Genomic DNA, 22,839 nt, shown 5'->3' on the forward strand with positions numbered 1-22,839 from the left:
AGAACGTCGAGGATCGCCGCTCTGATACCAAATGATAAGACCCTAAAGTCTTATCGTAGGCTCTGATACCAAATGATAAGACCCTAAAGTCTTATCGTGGAAGAAAGGGGAGAAATGAGGATGATAATGATCGCTTCGAGGGGATCGGCCTCAAATGGTAAGACCCTAAAGTCTTATCGTCGAAGAAAGGGAAGAAATGGGGATGATAATGATCACTTCGAGGGGATCGGCCTCCTTGATCGCTTCGAGGTGATCGGCCCTCCTTGATCGCTTCGAGGGGATCAACCTCCTAAGGTTTCTCCAAAGACAGAATAGTATTTTTCATATATTACTGAAAAGAAGCAGTTGCATCCCTATTTATAGAGTTCCACCTAGAGTCTCTCAGGATGTGAACTTTAATAATAAATAAATATTAAATAAACCTCTACTTGACTCTAATTGAACCAAATCGACTCAATAAACAACTGGACTAAACAGACTCAATAAACATTATTCAAAAGCTCAGAAAAAGGGTCATAACAGAGACATGAAGGTGTGACATTCATTCATGAGAATTACTCCTTGAATTTGAATGAGCCTCATAGTTATCTATTTCTTTTCTTTGTATCTTTCTGTTATTATCTTTCTTTCTCTCACACTCTCTTCCTTTATTTTTTAATAAAGAAACCTAAATTGTCCTATATCACACATGGTCATTACATCCATTGGTGTTTGGATTACTTTGATTCTAGGAATATGTTGATAGTATCATGTTCAGAGGTAAAATTGATGAGAGCAGGTATGATAAACTAAACCAATAGTTGTTGATTTTTCTTTTCAGACAATTTTTGATAAATTAGTGATACAATGCAAAATTATAGCAGCTTGGTGACCCTTAATCATCTTAAAAGACTCTACTGAAACTAGAACCTACTAGAATAAATGGGCTAAGCCTTGACCTTTATCGATCTTCGCAACACATTGTGATTCGTATGAGGTTCGGGTTTGACAATTTGTCAATCTGATACTACCTTGGATGGAAGTTTTGGTGGAGGAGAAAGATATCGTCAATAACAAGCATAAAATCGAGGCTACAACCTCGTCAAAGCTCATTCTTCCTTCAATCACCGCCCATTCTTCCTCAAGTTCCAAATAAGAAGAGTTCACAAAAGGGTTCTGCCCTTCAACCTCGTCCTCACAAAAGGGTCCTGCCCTTCTCCGGAGGCTTTGTATCCTTGCTTATTGGTAACCATTCACAAATGAGGGATTGTTGTTTTGATATCACTGGAGCCATATGCGGTTCGGGTTCGACAATCTGTCAATCTGATGCCACTGGTCTGATGGATGTTTGTAGAGGATAAAGATATCACTAGGAACAAGCGTAAAATTGAACGTAAAACAGCCTCTATTGCTCGTAAACTTAAAGTGCCAGCTATAAGGGCTAAGCAATGGACTAAAGAGCGATATGAGACTCGGACAGAAACATTAAAACACAGGTTGTCTTTGGAGAGCACTTTAGTGCTCTCTGAAGAAAAGGACCTACTGTTGGTTTTGGTTTCCTCCTCCCTCATGAGGTTTGGATAGCGAGCACCAGGTTTTTTGGACTTCTTAGATCAGTTGGACAAAGCTTCGATGCAAGGCTTCAACTACTGGAACTTGAGGACAAAGGGGTTGTGCCTGAAGGGCAGGACCCTTTTCTGAATTCCTCTTTTTCTCTTCTCTTCTTTTGCTCTCGATAGAAGCTAAAAAGCTAGGGTCGACTTGCTTGTTTGCTGCTGCCTTGGGATGCCTTAGATGGGGCTCTCGTCCCTCTTTTATAGCTGAGGTAGGACAAGCATTCTCCTTTTAGGGGACTTAGGAGTCCTAGTGTCTTTAAGACTTGGAGAGTCCTAATGGCTTTAGGTCTTAGAGTTGGACCAAATCTGGTCGGATTTGACCTCTTTGGATTTGATTGAGCTTGAGTTGACTCCAGCTAGATTGGATTTGAATCCTAGTTCGAGTTGAAGTCGAGTTAAGCTAAAGTTGACTTGAATCTAGTCTTTGAGCTTAAAATCTAACTTGATCGTGGTTTGGTTTGATTAGGTTCGAATTGGTGTTGGATTGGAACTCCAGTTGGGTTCATTTGGAGTTTGGCTCAAACTCTGTTAGATCATCCCTTATCAGTTGGATCCATTGGTATACCCCAACATCCTCATTGAATTTAAATTTATTGAATTGTGAGACTAAATCTAGATTGAAATGGGTTGTCTCAGTGATAATTGGATCAAGAGAGGGGTCCTAATCCTATACAAGATAAGAATAAACATATATATCGTCATTGTTGTTCAGATAATTTTGAAAGGTCTCTAGAGACATTTAAAGTTTGGTTAGTAACCAAAAGCCCTAATGTGTATGTGGTATATATTATGCTAGTCCTTTTTCTGGTAGTGTTTTAGGAGTTTTAGAGTTATGTATTAGAGATATTTTGAGAGAATATAGGAACATATAAGTTATAGTTCACTCTCACATCGCTTGGAAACAATAGAGAGCATGGTTGAGAGCTATAAACAAAGATTTAATAAACCCTTGGAACATCACAACTTGAATAATAAAATTTTACTCCTTGATGTTCATCTCTATCCCTCTTCCCTTCTTCCTTTTCCCTCTTCTTTTTGAGACGTTGTTCCGTCAAAGAAAGAAGGCATTTGATAGGAGACAATGATTTCTACTGATTAGGTCATTGGAATGATTTTTATGAAATCCAACCTAAGACATTACGAGTTGGTGTAAATATATAATAATTTTACTCATTCCTTGATATAATTGATCATTATTCTATAAGTTAGAGCGTTTTATCTTTTATGGAGCAAGAGAAAATAATCATTGACATTGACATGTATGTTGAATCGATCGTTTAAATTTAAAATTATTTTTAAAAATAAATAAAAAATAATAAGAAGATAACTAACGTGTATTATGTGATATGGTTTGATTGGCATGCATAATTAAATTATACTAAACCATGAGGTGGATTCATGATTTGCTTTGGTGCTAATGACATGTGCAAAGCTTAAATTTGAAAAATAAACTCAAAAAAATAGAATAGAGCTTTATCTAATATTATTATAAACTTAAAAATAATAATGTTAAGAAATAAGGAATGCTAACTTTGTAACGAGCAAGATGAAATTTCGGGGGATAAAAGATCTCCTATGATACACAAAGCGAAAATCAAGATATCCCAAAGGAGAGTTGTTTTAAGTCAATTAAATATGATAAACTTTCTTTTTGGGAGTATAAAACAAGTGAAAATTTAATTGCTCATATGAACAAGTGTCAAGAAGTGACAGATCATCAGTTTTTGAAAAAGATAGCAAATGATGCCACTAGTTCACATACTAGCTTTCTTGACATAGGAGTGTCTCCATACACTCAATCAAGAAAGTCAAGATGAACACAATGGTCTTTCAGTTTTTCAATAAATTAGAATTTTAATTCTCATTTTATATTATTTTGATACGAATTTTGAGTTATTTGCTAGATAAATTATACATCATTGTGAAGCTTATTGTGAGTTAGGAGTCTAAAGCTCATCCGAATTGAAGTTCTTTATAGTAAGTTATTTTCAGTTCTCTGTAAGAAGGTCATGGTGGCTGCTCTTGACATCGAAAGAAAGTTGTTATCATCTTTTCAAGTTCCTCGATTTTTAGTTATTTCATGAATATTTAATTAAGTTTTATTATTTTAATTAGAAAAAATAATCATCCATTCTTGGCGGGTTGTTTCTTCCACTGTATGTACTATGTTTTTAAAGCCTTAGAGTCATAGTGTTTTTGAATACCAGTCTTGTTTCTTGAGAGGTATTATCCTTGTCACAGTGACCTTTGCTTCTGTTTTTGGTTTTGGATATCTTGTTCAATTTGCTAAACACAGTGACAACTGTGTTAGTTTCCAGGATTTGTAAACCTGGATGAAATTCTGTTTATGTTTCTATTGACCATTTGTTTATATGAAGTGCATTGATGGGTCATTAAACTACAATGTGTATTAGAAGAGGCTGGGTTAATCTAGATCTTGAGATAGCATGAGGGTTTGTTTATAATATTAGTGGCTTGTCTCTGGATCCAGGAGCCGGAAAACCTTCTTTCTGGAATTAATGTCTGGGAACTGAAAAGGATTCTTTAATGTAGTATTGGAACAACACTTTCTCACTAAGTTTAAAAAGTTCTCTTGATGTCAGATCAGATATGTTTGAGCTTGTAATATATTATATGAATCTTAGGAACTCATTTGTGTGAATGAAATGACTCCATTTTGCCCTTCATTCAGCAATATTTCAATGTAGTTATGGTTGTTACGAATATGACTAATATGGTGGTGTTCTTTATTAGCCCTTCTATTTTTGTGAACAGAAGACATTTATATTTATACCATTTAGATTTTTGTGAACAGAATGAACTGATATTTAGGTTTATGCCATTTAGCTCCAAGAGTTGCTGGAGTACATGCCTGGTCCTGACTTTCCAACTGGAGGCATAATCATGGGAAATTCTGGGTACATAGTATTTTATTTTTCTTTTCTGGTTTTACCTGTTGGTGCTTGATCAATGTGTTATATTCTTGTGTTTTTCTTTTGAAGGATCTTGGATGCGTATCGGAGTGGGCGAGGCCGCATAATAGTGAGAGGGAAGACTGATGTGGAATATCTTGATGAGAAAACCAAACGCAGTTCCATAATAATCAAGGAGGTGGTTTAAGTATATTTAATTTGCTATCTGCTAATTTTCTATACTTAACCCGCTAGACATTTTTGTGTCTTTATTTATTTCAGATTCCTTACCAGACCAATAAATCTGCCCTTGTGGAGAAAATCGCCGAACTTGTGGAAGATAAGGCAATATTTTTGTCTGCCACTCTTTGTTTGTTCTATTTTCTGAAATGGTCAAATTACAGAAAGATATGTGCACTTTCTTGTAGCCTGAAATTGCATTCTTTCTGGAGTCATTTGCACTATTCAACAGTTGTATCATTAGTTAAACCAGCAGGCTGGTGATAGGCAATTGATGGATACTTTGAATGGAATATTATTGATGGCTGTTAGGTATAAAATGTTGGAGTTTGAATTCTTCAGACATTCAGTAATTCATGCTAACTATCAGTTCATTATTGTGTGTTAACTTGGTGGCCTAAGTTGGGTGTTTGTACTAACTGTTTTTTCACTGATACAGAATAGTTTGTTTGAGGTCCACCCCCAAACCAAAACTTCACTATATAAAAAAGAGTTGTCTCTAAAGATCTTTCCGGTTTGCTTGATGTACTCACACCTGTTCTTCTCATTGTTTTCAATAGGACAACTTTTTAGAGCATTAATGTATCCCTCAATTTGTTTCTAAATCTGCCATCTCTGATATCCTACATGTGTTATCTCAGCTTACACAGAAAAGAGAAAAATAAACACTGATCTTTTTGATTTTTGAATGCAAATGCAATCATGTTTTTTGGTTCTGGTGATATCCTAATGAATGATTGTTGATTAAAGTCTTGCTAATTTTCTACAGAAAATGATCTGACATGCTTAATTTTTGTATACTTCTGGAAACATGTATTTTTCTTTAAATATTTTAATGTAGCAAAATTAGATCCATAAACATTTTCTACATACAATTTCAATGTACTCATTTGCGTCACCATAATCTCCTTTTCTTCTGGATCTTTTATTCATGTTAATAATACTGAATTATGTCAGCTGTGATTTTATAGTTTCTTGAATGGATTGGAAGATGACATAGATAAAATGATAGTCCATAAGATATAGTCATGAGCAAGCAAGGTATCTGGCTTTAAAGCATGTTTGAAGTAAACTAAGAGTTTTGCATAAGCCTCATAAGTCTCTCTTAGTTTGTGATGAATTTCCCTTGTTTGGCTGCAAGGATGTGAGGCATCTAGCCCTCAAGGGTTTAGAGAGGAAAAAGAGAGTTAGATAGGTTTACAGTGCTTTAGATGGGTAACTATCAATGCTACCGACTTTTAGCTTGCAGGAATCCCTGGGTCATTTGGGCTAACAGTCCTGAATCTGTGTTTGTCATTCCCACTTGCAAAATTCTTTCCCTTTTTGATGAAGTCAACAAGTTAGCAAGCCAGAGCCTAAAACTTCCATTTTAGGTTAGATATTGTTGATGATTGTATATGAACGTAGTAGCTCAAGACATGTAGTTGCTCTAAAGTTGGAGTGATCCAAATATTGGCATTTTGTTCTAGAAATATTGAACCAGAGGACTAGAAACTGATGTGGTGACCAGGACTATGACCTCTTTTAAGATTGATTTTATCAACAGCAGAAAAAACTAGTGTTATTCCACTTGAATTCAAGTGTTACAGATAGCAAACGAGAGTTATAGATGAATAAGAGAAAAGTATATAGTATCATACTTGGCTAGAAGCCACAAAATTATGTAAGGGGAACATTTTCATGCATCATGTTCTCAGTAGTTTTGAAAATAACATAATATTCAAAAGATTAGGTGGACTATTGGAAATCTAGGAATTTTAAGATGTCACAGTTTGCAAAATATAAGTCCATAGAAGCAATTGCATGAATGTTTCTAATTTTGACTTGCACAGTAGTATATATAGGAGCTTTAAGGAGTAGAACTAGTGCTTTGATCCTTTCTGCAGCTTTCTACTTATATGCTTGTGTGTCATATATATATATATATATATAATTTTAACTAATATTTGCTGTCTTCATAAACAAAAGTAATTAACTAACAAACTTAAGCTTTATGTTGGTGATCTTAAGTCTTGGAGGTATCTTGTTTTTATGTTGGTGATCTCAAGTCTTGGAGGTATCTTGTTATTTGTATTTATACTGTTTGTAATAGAATCTTTTGAGTCTTATACTTACAATTGTATGTTCATTTAGTTTCTTTTCTTTCCCTTAATAAACATCTTTTTTCCATTGTTTTTGTTAACAGAGAAAACTGACATTTTTAGTCATTATGGGTAATTTTCATTCGTTTTTAGTGCTAAACAGGAAAATGAGATTCTTATTCTTTTTATGCATTGCTTCCTCCCAAGCAACTCTATCCCTATAGGTGGACCTCAGATCTTCGACTTTATCATCTATCAAGATCTGGATTGGAATGTGTGTCTGACACCAACATTAGATGGTTAGGAACTTGTGTCGGAACAGTTATTGTAGTTCCTGTTGGTCTTGATGATGTTTCTGATGCTAATTTAACTCATCTCAATGGCATTTAATGTCCTTGTTTCAACCAGTATCGCCTGCAAACAAAAAAATCACCTTCATTTATTTGGAATTGGGATGGATTTTATCATTAATTATTTGACTGTTATGCTACTGATAACAGACTTTAGAGGGCATAAGTGATATTCGTGATGAAAGCGACCGATCTGGAATGCGTATTGTAATAGAGGTTGGTTCAGCTTGTAATAACATATGCCATGTACTATATATGGTTTAATCTTCTTTTCTTTTGTATTGAATTTGCTGTTAAACTCCATCATTACATTTTGATGACATTCTTCCTATCAGCTGAAAAGGGGGTCAGATCCATCTATTGTTCTCAACAACCTTTATCGTCTTACTGCTCTCCAGTCTAGCTTTAGCTGCAACATGGTTGGGTGAGTACGCCACAGGACTTTTTGGGTCTATAAGTCTATGCTGCATGTTTGTCATAGTAGAAATTTACCACCTAACTGCATATCTTCATTAATATATGACAAACATTTTACCCGAAAGACATTCAAAGATTAGTGTGTTTCCGGATTTGAAATGTTGTTTCCCAAAAGATTTTGCTTGCTTTTGTGAATTTTCTTGTGATCCGAAGTATTGCATGTTGCATAATATCATTGTTAGTGTTACTGGTTAGTAAGATTATTGTGTTAAACTGATTTTATTTTTGTGGTTTGTTGTTCTTTTGTTTGAACTCCAGCAGTCTTTCTTCAGAACCTACAACTTTTGCCAGTATCTTAAGTACAAACAATATTTTAACAAGCCAGCTAAATGAAACCCTTACTAATAATCTAATAGCCTAGTACAATATCAAAGTCTAACAACTTCTACTAAAACTGAACTACTTTAGTCAGACTTATATAATAGCGAGGGCATCATCAGAATATGCCTTGAAATTTTTTATAATCTAGCTTCTGAATTTTCACATTTAGAACAATACAATAATACGTGACCTTTGATAACAACTACATACATAAGTTTCAAAAAAATTAATGACTAGCACATACAAATATAATTAACTAAAACAGTATACATATGATTCCATAGCATATACAATTAATAACGTGTGAATGTAAAAAAAAAATAAAACCAAGGTTCATAAGCGAAATTGGTATTAGATTTGGCCATACTTTTGGTATTTTCTTGTTGAGGGGGAACAAAGGCGGGTTGGTTTCAAAAAGATAAATATTAGCCAAAAATATGATTTTATAATAAAAACAAGCATAGATGAGTATGTAAAACAAGCAATGTCTTTTCTAGTATCGGAAGTGTATGGGTAGCTTGGTGAGATCGGTATGTACTGGTTGGTATAGATGTATCGACATATACATTGATATGTATTGGTGACTCAAAGGGGATGAAGGAGGAAGGAAGAAGAGGTGGTGGAAAAAGTGGAAGGAGGAAGAGGTAGAAGAGTAGACAATGGAGGAACAACATTTAGAGGAAGGAAGAAGAGGAAGAGGAAGAGGAGGAAGCATGCCCATCGATAGCGCACGACACATGACGAGCAACAGGTGGCAAGCAATGATGAGCGATAGACGGAGGGCTCATGTTTAGGCAAAGAGGGCTTGCAAACACTATCCTAGAAGTCTTAATTAATTATTTTTAATGGGTTATAGTGTTTTATATGGTCATGATTAGATTGGTACGTATTGCTTGTTTTGTATTGGTCCGAGTGAAATGATGGTCCATGGTGTAAAATTTTAAAAATATGTCAAAAATTAGATTGTTATGTATGCTAAAAACAATTACACCTTTCCTATTGGAATAGATAAATGCTTATTATACAGAATTATTTCCCATCACAAAGAATATGAAGTTTTTGTAAGGTATGATATTGATGTCGGTCCTTAGATTGATCGTCACAATATTATAATTGGATTGTTATACTGCTCAAATTGATACAAAACGAGCTATACATATTGGTCCGAACATAGATTGGTATGTGAACCACCTTCATTTCAGGTGGCTTGGTCCAACTAAAAAACAATAAAACAACCTAAAATAGTGGTGGGCTGTCTAACTAAGCATTAATAAAAAGAAAGAAAAACCTAAAATATAAATTGATTGTGACTCCTCTTCTTGCGTTCAACTGCCAACCAACATTGTTGTCGTCACGATTCCTTCTTCCTAGGTACACTCGTACATCTTTTCTTCTTTCTTCCTTTCCATTGCTTCTTCCTTCTTCCTCCTCTTCCTTCTTTCTTCATTAATTACAATTCTGGTTGTGATTTGTTTTGCTATGGCAAGTACAATTGCTCTAAGGCATTAAAAGTTAGATACACCAATCAATATAAGCTTGTATTTACTTGTTGGACCATGAACTGATACATGAACCATCAATTTTCATTTAGTATTGGTTAATATCAGGATTACCACTTGATATAATTGTCACATAAGGCATATCAGGTGACTAGTAAGCCTATTTCTCGGAATGATAAGTAATGCAATGCCATCCATGTTTCACACATCATGGTCAGGAGTCAGCTCGGGTTGCAAGCTAGCCACTTATCATTTTTGGGTCAGAACCTTTTTCTCCTCCCTTATACTCCATCTTCCTTGCCGTTCTTCTTTCTTCTTTTTCCTCCTCCATTCTCCTTTGTTTCTCCCTAACAAAATGTCACCATGATACATGCTGGCATACATGATACTGTTGCCTCCTCATAACTCATAAGGTTGCCCTGTTGTATTCACCTTCTATTGGGGTGCCTCGTTCTCTTCCTACTTGCCTTATATGCCTCTAACTCCACCTATTCCTTTGCCTCTTTATCCTCTATCTTCTTTGGCTATTGTTTCTCCTTTATCGCTTGTGGCTTCTGCCTTCTCCACTAGTATTTGTTTTCTCCTTGTATTATACACCTCTAACTCCACCTATTCCTTCGCTTCATTATCCTCTGTCTTCTTTGGTTCTTGTTTCTCCTTTATCGCTTGTGGCCTTTGCCTTCACTACTAGTCGTTTTCTTGTTGTCTTCTTTGGCTCTTGTTTCTCCTTTTATCGCTTGTGACCTCTGCCTTTTCCACTAATATTCATTTTCTTCCCTCTTTTCTTCCTCTTTTTCTCTGGTTTGGATATTATCAACTAGCATTGAGTGCCAATACGTGGATCCTTACCAGAAACATGAGGGTATAGTTGATCGATATTGTCGATATTGGCGCCTGATCAAGATTACGAGTAGGGGCCAACTATTTTTATTACACTATTGCCATTGAAACTTCTGTAAGGTGTGATGATGAGGAACTTTTGAACTCCTTATCTTTCCAAATTTATTTTAGCCTTCACTTCGTCATTTTTTTTTAATGAGCCAATCAAGTGAATCCAAGTGCAGCACGATTGTCTACTAGGCAACATGAGTAAAATATAATTCCTTTTTTGATGATCCACATGTCGTTTGCTTGGCATCAGCCACCATCATCAGTAGATTTTCGCTTATCTACCTTAATGCAAACACCGCAGACCTAATGAGAATCAGAATTTGATGGAGAAGTCTTGTCATCTAAATCGACTTCCTGCTCATTGATCACAATCAGTTGATCTTTGGTTGTGATGAATGACATCTCTCTTTTTTATAGCCAAGAAAAATGTGTATCGTGTGACCCATGGATGGTCAATTACTTGTAAACCAATTACATTCAAACAATGGGTCCTATTACTTATGCTAGCATCTACCTATTTGTACACTACTTATTCTAAAATCAAAATGGATATGCTAGATCCTATTGCCTCATCTAGTAGTGGCCCATCTTGTCTACTTACTACACATATCTAATCTATTATCGGACTTGAGTCATCATTATAAAACTTTTGATTTGCATATGATTTGAGCTCCTCCGTTTGCATGTTCAACTTTAGGCAGTGTAGCCTTAGACACATTATAAATGAATTTGTACCAGCTTATCCAATAATGAATATGATATTTGCCAAATTTGGTGTATCTATAATCAGGTGGATCAATTGCACTTGTAGTCATTGGATAACATGGTCTACAATATGACTTGTACTGCTCTTTTTCTCAAGTGAGGTGTAAATCCTCCCAACTATTGTAGCTAGCACTTAATTGTAATGTTGTAATTAAAAAATCAATTAGATTATAGGCATCATTTAGTTGAAGAAAATAAGAATTCTATTTTGTGAAATGTTTTATCAATATCTCTTTTATATTGACATTTAATGACAATGTTCTTGTTATATGTGCCACAATCATCTCGAAATCAACATCCTGAAAGTGATATTGATTAATAAGTGTTCATGGCTTCATGTGTTAGACTATATAAAAAAATAAGGCACTCATTGTTCGTTAATGATTGCATCAATTACACATGAAATGTCTTGGTGTAATCTAATAACAACATTAAAGGAGCCAATAAGAGGTTATTATCATAGGTGAAGGTGTACCTATTTTAGCATAGAATTTAGGTAGTAACCTACATCAAGTCAACATATTGATTAATCATTATCAAAATGTATATATTATAATTATAAAAAGTTTATAAACAATGAAAATTTTAATTTTTGTTACTTGATATAAGACCCTAAATGTTTTGTTATCCCATTTCCATTCAATTTTACGGAAATAGGGCATAGATTTTTCAAGGTGGGAGACTACCTTTTCAATCTCGGCTTTGTTAGTTTGTATCATGTAATATATGTAATCCATCCATTATTTCTTTTCCATATCAATTGGACACAAGAATGAGACTATAACAATAACAATAATAACAACAAAACAGTAAGTCCCAATTATTTATGATTGATTACATGGATCTTTTGTCGCCATTGAGATTTGTAAAAGACGATATGCTTAGTCAAGTTCAGAGTACATAAATCTTTATTTGTAATTTCTATTAAAATCTTTTTACGTTTTCCTTTATCTCTTCTCGTATCATTAACATTGATTATTTCATCTCTTTTGTCTACTGCATCTAGAGGTCTCCTCAACATATGCCTATATCATCTTAAGCGATTTTCTCTCATCTTTTGCTTTATCGAAGTGATATTTTGTTGTCCACGAATAAAAGTATTTCTTTTCTTATCTTTTCTAATAATTTTACACATCCATCTTAATATTTTCATCTCGGCAACACTAATTTTTTGCATATGTTTTTTCTTGATTGTCCAATACTTGATGCATCAAGCATTGCTAGTCTCACAACTATCTTATTAAAATTTTCTTTTATTCTCAAAATTATCTGATGATCACACAAGATTCTTACGCCTCTTGTATTTTTAATCATTTTATTATGAATAATATCTTCATAAATTTCTTCATCTTGTTGAATAATTGATCTAAAATACCTAATGCTTTTACTTAAAGGGATTTTTTGTCTATTCAATTTAATTATATTCTCTTGTCTATTTTTAGAATCACTAAAATTATATTTTATATATTCAGTATTAGTCCTAGTTAATTTAAAATCTTTAGTTTTTCAAGTTTACGTCCATCAACTAATAGGCTCTCATCACTAGGATCACATCATCAACTAATAGCATACACAAGGAGGTTTATTATGTAAGTGACTAGTAAGTTCATCCATTATCAATATGAAAAGGTAGTGATATAATTCAGCTCCTTGGTGTAATCCTGTGCTAATGAGAAACTCACTAGACAGTCCCTATAGTTCTAATACAAGTAGTTACATCATCATATATTTTTTTTAATAACATCAATATAATTAGTGGATATACCTTTCTTTTCTAAAACACACCATAATAAATCTCTAGGAACTCTATCTTAAGTTTTCTCCAAGTCAATAAAAAATATATATAAATCTTTTTTTTCTCCTTATACTTTTTCATTAATTGTCTTAATAAATAAATAACTTCTATAGTTGATCCACTGGATATAAAACTAAGTTGATTCTTATAGATATTTCTTTCAAGCTTTATCCTATTTATGTAACTCTTTCCAAAAGTTTCGTAGTATGGCTCATGATTTTAATTTTTATATGATTTGAATAATTTTGTATGACATCCTTATTTTTATAAGTTACTTCCTTGCCCCTTAAACTTTTCTAAACGTCAATAGGGATACCATCAGGTCCCACACTCTTATTTTTTTCTTTTTAATGTGTCTTTTATTTCAATAGCTCTAATTTTGCAAATAGATATATGATTATTAAATCTATCATTATTATTTATCATTGAATCTAAGTCCTGTGTGGAATATTTATTAAATAATTTATACAAATAATTTTTTCATCCTCCTTAATCTCATTATCATTAACAAGTATTCTTTGATCTTCGTCTTTATTGTATCTAATTTTGCCTAGATCCTTACACTTTATTTCCCTATCCTTAGCAATTTGATATATATATCTTTTTCACCATATTTAGTACTTAGTTTATTATAGAAATTATCATAACTTTTATATCTTGCCATACTAATCACTTTTTTAGCTTTGTTTTAGATTCTTTATATCTTTTTAAATTTTCTCATTTGTATAATTTTGTCAATCTTTAGAACATGATCTTTTAAAACATGTCTTGTAGCTCTATGGTGATAATGAAATCACATATTCCATCCTGGAATCTAGAGGACGATACATGCTTCTTGGCTATCTTTTGTCCAATGAGCAATCAGAACAAAAGCTATCCTACGTAGTTGATGTGATCATAATCATAGGTCATTCTTTAATTGGACTTCAGGGATATGATGTTGGTAGCAAATTGAGTGATATCATTCTTAAGAGTTTTGAATGTATGGAACTTTCTACCAATCTCTTCTTCCAATGATGGAATTAGAGTGGTCACTATCATTTCGGAATGTGGGATGACAATGGGGTCTCTCTTTCACCAAAATGATTGACGTAGATCTTTGTAGGGTCTTCATGAATCCATGCCAAATTGTAGTAGCTCTAGCTCAAATTGAAGTAGAAGTATTCGAAATACACAAAAAATTACTTATTGAAGAACAATTAAAGCTTTCAAGCAAAAATTTTCAGCTTTAATTTAAGCAAAAACTCATTGTAAAGCATAGAAGCTAGCTAATTATGATGAAGTGAGATTTAAAATTTCCTTGATTGGGAGAAATCATGTTACTTCCTATGAAATTTGCATGGTGCCAAGAGGAAGCGCCAAATTCAAGTTACTTGAAAAATTGGAAGCAAATGTGACTTATTTAAAGAAAAAATTTAAGAAAAGCTCAAGAGAAGCGAGGAAAATGGCTATGGTTTGGAAAGACAAGAAGGGCTTCCTTGTACGAATGTTTACTTATGTTGAACCCTATCTTGGGCTTTTGGCCTTTGTATATGCAGCTGTTGGCTCCATGGCATGTTATTATCCATCTAGTTGAATTTATATGCCGTTGCGTAATTTATTTTTGTTCCATTTTCACTTGAATTTGGCACCTTGTGACTTTTCTCTTTTATTTTGATTGCATGTAAATATGCAGTTCTATGTATGAGTTCTTACTTTGGTTTATGCTTTTTTTAGCATTCTCGATGGGCAGCCAAAGCTAATGGGTTTAAAGGAACTGCTTCAGGTCTCAACGTTTGCTAGTGAATTTAAATCTTCTTGCCACTTTCAATACTTTCAATAATGCATTGACTAATTGTTTGCAAATTGACAATTTTAGATTAGTTGCTTGAAGCAACATATTTATTGTAGATTGGCTTCTTTATAATGTAGGGACCATATTCTCATCATGGGTGCTTGCCATTAGCTACTGACTTGTTTTCTTATAATTTCTTTAATTATTGCATTTGAGGTTTTAGATACTGGTGATTATTGTTATCAGCTGTTTGTTTAGATGGCTCAATTAGATTAGTATATAATTATCACATTCAGCTTTTTCTGTGGAATCATATACTGGAAATAGGAAAACAATCGTTGTTTTTTGCTAACTCTTTTTGAGAACTTGTATTGATTATGCAGTTTTGTCACTTGCATAATCACTTATTAAATTAGACCAATAACCATTGCAAGCTTGATCCACGAGGTTCAATCCTTTGTTTTGTGATTTATTCCTTGGGGATCTAGCCTAGATCCTTAAGGATTAAACCTTCACTCGCAATGATCTAGCCCCAAATCTATCAAGAAAAATATGTTTAGGCTAACCCAAATCTATCACAAGGTAATTCTCGTGATAGTCCTAAATAAGTCTATTGTCTTACATTTAGGGGGTATTTAGGGTTAATCACAACCTTATGCATTTATTTATGCCTCGTATACATTTCATTCTTAGTTAAATACGATAAAATTACCACTAAATGGGATTAGAAAAACCTAAAAAATGATTTTTCATGAATTTTTGGACATTTTCAGTCTTTTTTTGAAAAATGGTATTGACATACTGTTTGATATTGATTGGCATGTACCAGTCTGCCCATGGATTGATGCTATTGATCAGCATAGGATGACGACCCTTGCTTGCAACAACATAGAAGTGGTTAATTTGAAATATATTGATCGGTTTTGACTCATTTGTCTTGATGAGCACCTATTATATATATATATATACACACACACACATACATAAACATGTTTGTATATTCACATCTTTGTTGTTTGAAATATTTTATTTTATTTTTGTTATTCCTTAAAATTGGAAACTATTCTAGGTTTCTTTAATCTCTCCTTTTTTTTTTCTTTTTCACTAATATCACATGTTCATCTTGACACTTTAATTTTACCTACGCTTCTTTGATTTGCTTTTTCCTAATTAATCAATATTTTGATATGTAATGCCTCATTGACTATGAAATTATCAAATAAATTTTCTTTTTAGTTCATTGAACACATAATGGTCACGTAACACATTTGATATCTTTCTTGACCTAAACTTTTTTGGTTTGATAACAATTTTTTCATCAATTTGCCCTTTATGCCTTTCTTGTTGATTAATAAATTCAAATATCGTAATATATCTATATATTAATGTTCTCATGGGGTGCTTGTGCCCTTGCCTAGGCACTTGAGGAAGGCGAGGCAAATTCATCGGGTGAGAGAATTTAACTGGTCATTGCTTAGGCCAGCATCTAGTCCCAATCGCCTACGTGGATTGTCCCAAGAACATTGAGTGGTGTTGCGTCTAAGCTAGATCAAGTCAAATGGTTTGACTTCGTCAATGGATCAAATTTCTTCCCCAACCCAGATTTAGCCAGGTGGTTTGGTTCAATCAATTAACTTAATATGATATTATTACCTAATGCCTCTAGAGAACCCTAATTGGGCCTCTCACGTGACAACCTCCTTCTCATGAATGTCACCTCCACCAAACGACTTCCTTCGACAATGATGCACTACAATTGCGGACGATATATCTCTCCAACTTTGAGCTTTCTTTCCCTCTTCCCACTAGTGCATGCAAGCACCTCGGATTTTTGGTCCATCGCACTCAAATTTAAAAGCCTCCAACCAAATCTCCCCTCGCTTCCACTCATCCTCTTCCACTCCCTTAATTTCTTAATTGTTCTGAAATTTTAACAAATCAAGGATCAAACTCAAGAAAGGAGGGGTTTCTATAAAGAAATGTAGATTCAAAATTAAAGGTAGCTCATTTTGGTTTCCTTTACTTGTCTATAGCTTTGTGCTTAATATAATTCTTAAGATCATAGTTTTGGACATCATTTAAAGTTGGATTTATGCAAATACGTGAAATTAAATTAATTGGAGCCGTTCATACATCTAATCTAGATCTGCACATATGCGGTCTTCATTTGTTTGGATTTGACTTAGATCCAAATGAATCTGGCTATCATTTGGCTAGATCTATACTTCATCTGTGTGGATTAGACTAGATTCATTTATCGGGTCTTGATCCATATGGATTTAGGCTAAATTCACACGGATTCAATTCAAATACTTGCATTTTTGACCTAAATCCTTATGGATTTGTTTTGACAGCATCTTGATGTTGCATTGCATGTGCCTTACCTTGATTAAGGTTTTATCCCCATCTCGTTTGTCTTGAGTGAAAATTCAACCGGTGTATTGAGTGTCCCGACATTTCATTGTCTTCAACCTTACTGCTGGTGATCCTTTGTTTTTAGTTCTTATTGTTGGTGATGTTAGACAAAAACAGCTTGTCTTTGGATTCTTTTCACGAATATGAAATGTCATGCACTGTAAGGGTAATTTTGTGTTATTGTAGATTAGCTTGTATGGAATGACCCGAGTTATTTTGTTGTCCTTGTTTCATTCACTTTTTGCTAATTATACTCTGCTCTGTGTATCTATTACTGTTTGCTTGGATGGGTGTTTGCTCTTCTTCCTTCTTGTATTTGCTGTGGGTGTATGATACTGATGATTACAAAAGTTTGTTTGATTTATTTCATATAAAGAAATGCATAATTAGTTTCATCCTTTGTTTAATTTTGATATACCATCTTGTTGGTTTGATGAATTGTATATTTATTCTTCAATTGTAAAACAATCATGCCAAATAATGTGTGTAGTAAGTGGTAGCTATTGCACTCCTTTCTTGTTGACTTCTTGTGGGATGCTTTGCTAGTGATGCAAATAGTTTAGGTTCAGTTCTAGGTGGTGGTGTTATGAACTTTTATGATCCACATTGATCAAATGACCTAACAGGCCAGATAGAAGCCAAAGGTTACCAAATTCACCAATCATGATACGATATATAGTTGATTCAATTGAGATTTGTTGAAATGTAGTTAGTCTTAGCCAGTTTGGTAACATCATAATATGGATGGAATTGGCTGCTCTAGGACTGCTAGGGAGGTGGGATGTGATGAAGGCATTGAGTCTAGTGAGAGATGTGGTAGGTGTTTGGCAAGAGGGGGGTTCAGTGAGAGTGGAAAACAAGGAGCAAGAGTGGTGGAAAACAAGAGAGGATAGGAGATTTCCAACAAAGTGTTGATTTGACTGTTAGTTCTGTAATTGAGGTAGGTAGTGACTTCATGTTTCTTCTAATATTGTCCTCACTAGACATGTGGTTTGAAATGTATTGCAGCTGGATTAAAACAATATTATGTATTGAAGCCAACCCTTGTCATGGGACTCATTTTCTGGGAACTTTTTGTTGACTTGGTAATTTTGCATTGCTATTCTCACAATTTGACTAATATTGAGATGCTTATACAGATGCCTAACATATTAAAGTGGAAACATATTGGATTAGGCAGAAATGTACCAGGTCTTCTTGTCCTTTGGCGTTTCTGTTTTGTCTATTCTTGAGGTTGGGAACAATGACATAGGTTGCTCTGAATTTGTTAGGAACATTCACTGTGCCATTATAATACGAAGAATAGATATGATGATATTTCTTGATAAGGTCTGCATGTAGGATGATCAAATATAGATATGGTTTTCCATGTCACTGGGTGCATTTTGCTTTTTCAGAATTTCTTCAGTACCAATGAGACTAGGTTTCTGTTGCTTCTTATCATCCATGCTCAACTTCTGGCTACATTCTGCTCGTTTGTTTTGTTGATCTCTATGTTTAATTTTTTTCTTCTTGTAAGCTTTGTTTGAACATCAAAAAGTTATGGACAAGATCCAATGTCTGAATGTCTTGTTACTAGAAGGGGCATATTCTGTAAGAAGCTTGTGCATCTTTAGAGATAATCATCTTAAGCTTTTAATCATGTCAATCATATTGTTTAAAACATTTTTCAGAACTGCTCTTCAGCTAGATGTGATAATATAAACCTGTTAGTGAAGATTCAACTTATCATAATCATGCATATCATGCGTATCATGTGTTTCTAGTTGATATTTCAAAAACATGTAAAACACTAATTTTGATTTCTTTTAAGTAGGTGCTATCCCATGATTTCTGCTAAACAAGTCCAAGAGTTCAGATAAAAATAACTTTTCATTTTGCTTCAGGTGTTTCTTGATTTTAGGTGTTCTGTCATTCAAAGACGTGCAAGATTTAAGCTTTCTCAAGCTCTAGAGCGCCAACATATTGTAGAGGTGTGGTTTTGAACTAACTAAAATGGTTACTATGTCAATGATTTTAAGTTGTATAAATTGCTTTTTTTGTCCTCAGGGCATCATTGTAGGTCTTGATAACTTGGATGCTATTATCAATATAATTAGGGAAACATCTGGTAACAAAGTGGCCACAGCTGCTTTAGGAAAAGGTATGAGTTTCTTCATCTAAATTGTCTTGCATTCATCTATGCTTGTAAAATGATCTCTCTAGTCTCTACCTGATCTTGGTTGTTGAGAGTTTCACTTTGCCTTTTTTCAATTTTTTGTCTTTTCTTGCTTTGAATTATTTATTATTTCTTATAACCATTTTATGAAAAAGGGAATTCTTTACCCTTGGAGAGTTTGCTTGTATGTGCTCTTGAAATATGATTTATATGTTCATCATTCATAGTTGTGAGTGCCATGTATTGGTTTGTGGGCCTATAACCTACTTCTAGTAGGGTTATCCACGGGCTTGGTGTACATGCTTGTAAAGCCTTGATGGTGGAGTATCTGTCACTGATGCCTGATTATTGGTTCTAGATGGCTCTTGGATGACTGAGTACTATGGAACATCTTGACTTTGATGGTAGGGATTTTTGAATTATTTTGCGTGTAGTTGTGCTAATAGTTATAAACCCAAGGTAGGCAATATCGAATGATACCGCTCGGTACGGGCGGTATGTACCGGTCACACTGCATACCGGTACGCGGATTGCCCGCTACTGGGCCAAACGAAAAATTATATATATATATATATTATATTATATTAGAAAAAGGTGACGTTCGGCGATTTTTCGGATTATATATATTTATATATTTATATAAATGAGGCAACGTCGTCTTGTGTGGGGAAGGAAAAGGCGACATCGCCTTTTAAATAAATTATATATATATATATATCGAGCGGTATACCGCTCGGTATACAGTTTCGTACCGTACCGAGCGAACGTCGAAACTTCGATATGGTACGAAATTGCAGACCTTGTATAAACTAATAGGAGTACATGCCATTTTGCTTGGATCAATACTGAATGGGAAGTACATGCCGGTCATGAACTTGTTCTAACTCATTTAATTAATCTTTTTGTGCGATCCCTCTTTGCCTGAATGTAAACGGAGCCCTCTTGTTATGTGATGCCTGTAGTTTGTCATGTGTAATTCATTAGTTCGTTTCGTCCTCTTCCTTATTCCTCTTCTTCTTTCTTTCTTTTCCTTCCTCTTCTTCCTTTTGCATCTTACTCTTCCTTCACCTATTGTTTCTCCTCTTCCTCCGCCGCCCCTTTCGTTTATCTTCTTCCTCTTCAAAACATCTTACCTAGGGGTATATTGTGTGTTGGTGCATCGACTAGGTATGTATTGTTTTGACCAAAGTCATTGATAAGGGTTCGGTAACTATAAGAGCGATCCTTATCTTGAACCATGTCCATCCAAGCATGTAGGTTATAGATTGTCTTTTAGGATAAAGGTATTAGAGAGCCTGCCACACCATGTGATTCAGGTTTTTTTGCCATTGAGATTATGATGTAACTATGCTAAAGTCTTCCATGATTTTATCTTCCATATACGATTTTAGACATTGTTGATTTAGTTAATTTCTTCATTTTGTTTTATCATTGTTTAATTCTAGATTTTGTACGAAGTTTTTTTACATTTGAAACTTCCATATGTTGTGGTTTATTGGAATTCAGAATTTGATAAGACTCTAGGGTTTTATCATAGAAAATAAGAGAAGAGGATGATCACTTTGAGGGGATCGACCTTCTAGGGTTTGTCAAAAGATTGGAATAATATTTCATAGATGATGAAAAGAAACATGTATATCCATAATCATAACGTTCCACCCTTGAGTTCATCAGGACTTGAACTCTTAATAAATAAATAAATATTAAATAAGCCTCTATTCGACTCTTACTGGACTAGACAAACTCAATAAAATATTATTCAAAGCTCAGAAAATAAAAGAGATCCTAACAATTCCTCCCCCTTCAAATCAGCTTTGTCCTGAAAGCTGAGCAGCATCAAACTCTAGGAGCTTCTCTTTTAGCACTTTAGTCATAGAATATCTGCAATGCATCACAATCAGTTGATCAAGTAAGAAGGGTGTCTACTTCTTGATAGTGTAAGTAATAGGTTGGCCTTCCAGTGTAGTAGTCATTGTAGTCTTCTGAAGAACCCTCTCTATCCGATGGCTAGTGGCAGTTGTGACCTTCCACGTCTTCCCTCTAAGATTACTTGCTTTCCATTAATAAAAACTTCACGATTATTTTAGAAAAATTTCAAAAAACATCATCTAGGGTTGATAGTCATTCAATTCCAATTACCATTTCAAAGTTTTTCAAGGTAGCAAAAAGAAATCCACAAGCAACTCTTGGTCTTGTATAATCAATTTTCTCTTCAAACACTTACTATAATAAGTTAAAATTCGTCCATCGGCGACCTTTACTTTGAATTTGTTATAGCCTTCAATGTGGTAGGCCAATTGGTCAGCAATCTTACTATTCATAAAATTATTAGTGCTATCAATATCAAACAAAATTGTAACAGGTTGTTGTTCAAAAGTTCCTTCAATTTTCATAATTTACGGGTTAGAGTAGTCGGCTAATGCATGACTATATGTATGATATGTCTAACATCTTCATCAGAATCTATACTTTCGTAATTAGAGTCCACATCGTTAATTTTCGATTCCTCCCCAATTGGTTCAATTATTAGAAGTTGTCCTTGTTTACATCGGTGTTCCTTACTCCACTTTTCATCATAGTGCCAGCACAAACTATTCGTTGATTTTTTCTTGAGTTCTTCTGGGGTTAGTCTTTGGATGTTAGGGTTTCGACTGGGAATATATGAGGCTGATGGCTTGCTAATCATTTGTTTGTTGTCATTTCTATTTCGATGATCCTCCTTGTTGATTTTTTTCTCGTGCAAATGTACAAATGAGATTGCTACTGTCATAGTGCGTGGTTAGCGAGCTTTGACTTTACACCGTATATCCGGATTAAGTCCTTCGATAAATGTTCCCACCAGTTACTGTTCGGACTAATCTCTGGTTTGATTTGACAGTCGTTCAAATATGTTATGATATTCTAGCACCGTAGAGATCTAACGAATTTTAGCAAGGTGCTCATCAATATTTTCGTATTCAGATGGTCCAAAGCGAACGAGAAGCTTCTCTTGAATTGCTTCCATAAGGGGATTCTATGACAAGTTTCGTACCAATCATTCCATTGTATTGCATCACCATCTAGTTGGATTGAAGTAATTTTGACATTGGATTCTTTTGGAGTTACGTGAAAACGAAATTTTTTTTTTGTCCTAGAGATCTAATTGGTCGGATCTCCATCTTTCTATTTTGGGAATTCCACCTTCATGCATAGGCAGCTTGTGTCCTGTTCTTGGTTTCTTTTTTCTGTCTTCAGATCGGTTCAATGTAAGACTTGAACTTTTCTCTTGTTGAAACTTGCTGAAGCTCTCCAATGGACATTTTTTAAAATCATCATGGGTTACTTGTAGTCGGTTCTCAATTCTAGTTTCCAAGGTTTCTAATTGGGTTTTCGTTGAGTTATCGATAGCCATTGTGTAGGACTGTAAATTTGTAATCCTCAACTCTTGTTTTTGGTGTCGGGTCAATGGCATCAGCATTGCCCTATTCGATGTTGCTGTTACTGTGATGTCGGTCGATGGCAACATTGTGAGAATGAAGGGTTGTTGCGAGGATGCCGATGAGGAAGCAATTGTCGAGAGCAGCGTG

General features: G+C 34.4%; 1 protein-coding gene across 2 annotated transcripts in view; it reads left to right on the plus strand.

Annotated features, from left to right (window-relative positions):
* The window catches only part of LOC135638802 (DNA gyrase subunit A, chloroplastic/mitochondrial-like), a 51,619-nt gene that overhangs the window by 12,173 nt on the left and 16,607 nt on the right, over positions 1 to 22,839 (plus strand). For both annotated transcript variants that reach the window (XM_065152221.1, XM_065152220.1), the window contains exons 8-15: positions 4,443 to 4,513; positions 4,598 to 4,706; positions 4,790 to 4,852; positions 7,329 to 7,394; positions 7,514 to 7,602; positions 14,643 to 14,691; positions 19,002 to 19,088; positions 19,165 to 19,258. In XM_065152221.1, coding sequence (XP_065008293.1) covers positions 4,443 to 4,513; positions 4,598 to 4,706; positions 4,790 to 4,852; positions 7,329 to 7,394; positions 7,514 to 7,602; positions 14,643 to 14,691; positions 19,002 to 19,088; positions 19,165 to 19,258 — 628 coding nt within the window. The remainder of the gene's footprint in view (positions 1 to 4,442; positions 4,514 to 4,597; positions 4,707 to 4,789; positions 4,853 to 7,328; positions 7,395 to 7,513; positions 7,603 to 14,642; positions 14,692 to 19,001; positions 19,089 to 19,164; positions 19,259 to 22,839) is intronic.

Source organism: Musa acuminata, chromosome BXJ3-5 (assembly GCF_036884655.1).
Source record: "Musa acuminata AAA Group cultivar baxijiao chromosome BXJ3-5, Cavendish_Baxijiao_AAA, whole genome shotgun sequence".
Lineage (NCBI taxonomy): Eukaryota > Viridiplantae > Streptophyta > Magnoliopsida > Zingiberales > Musaceae > Musa > Musa acuminata.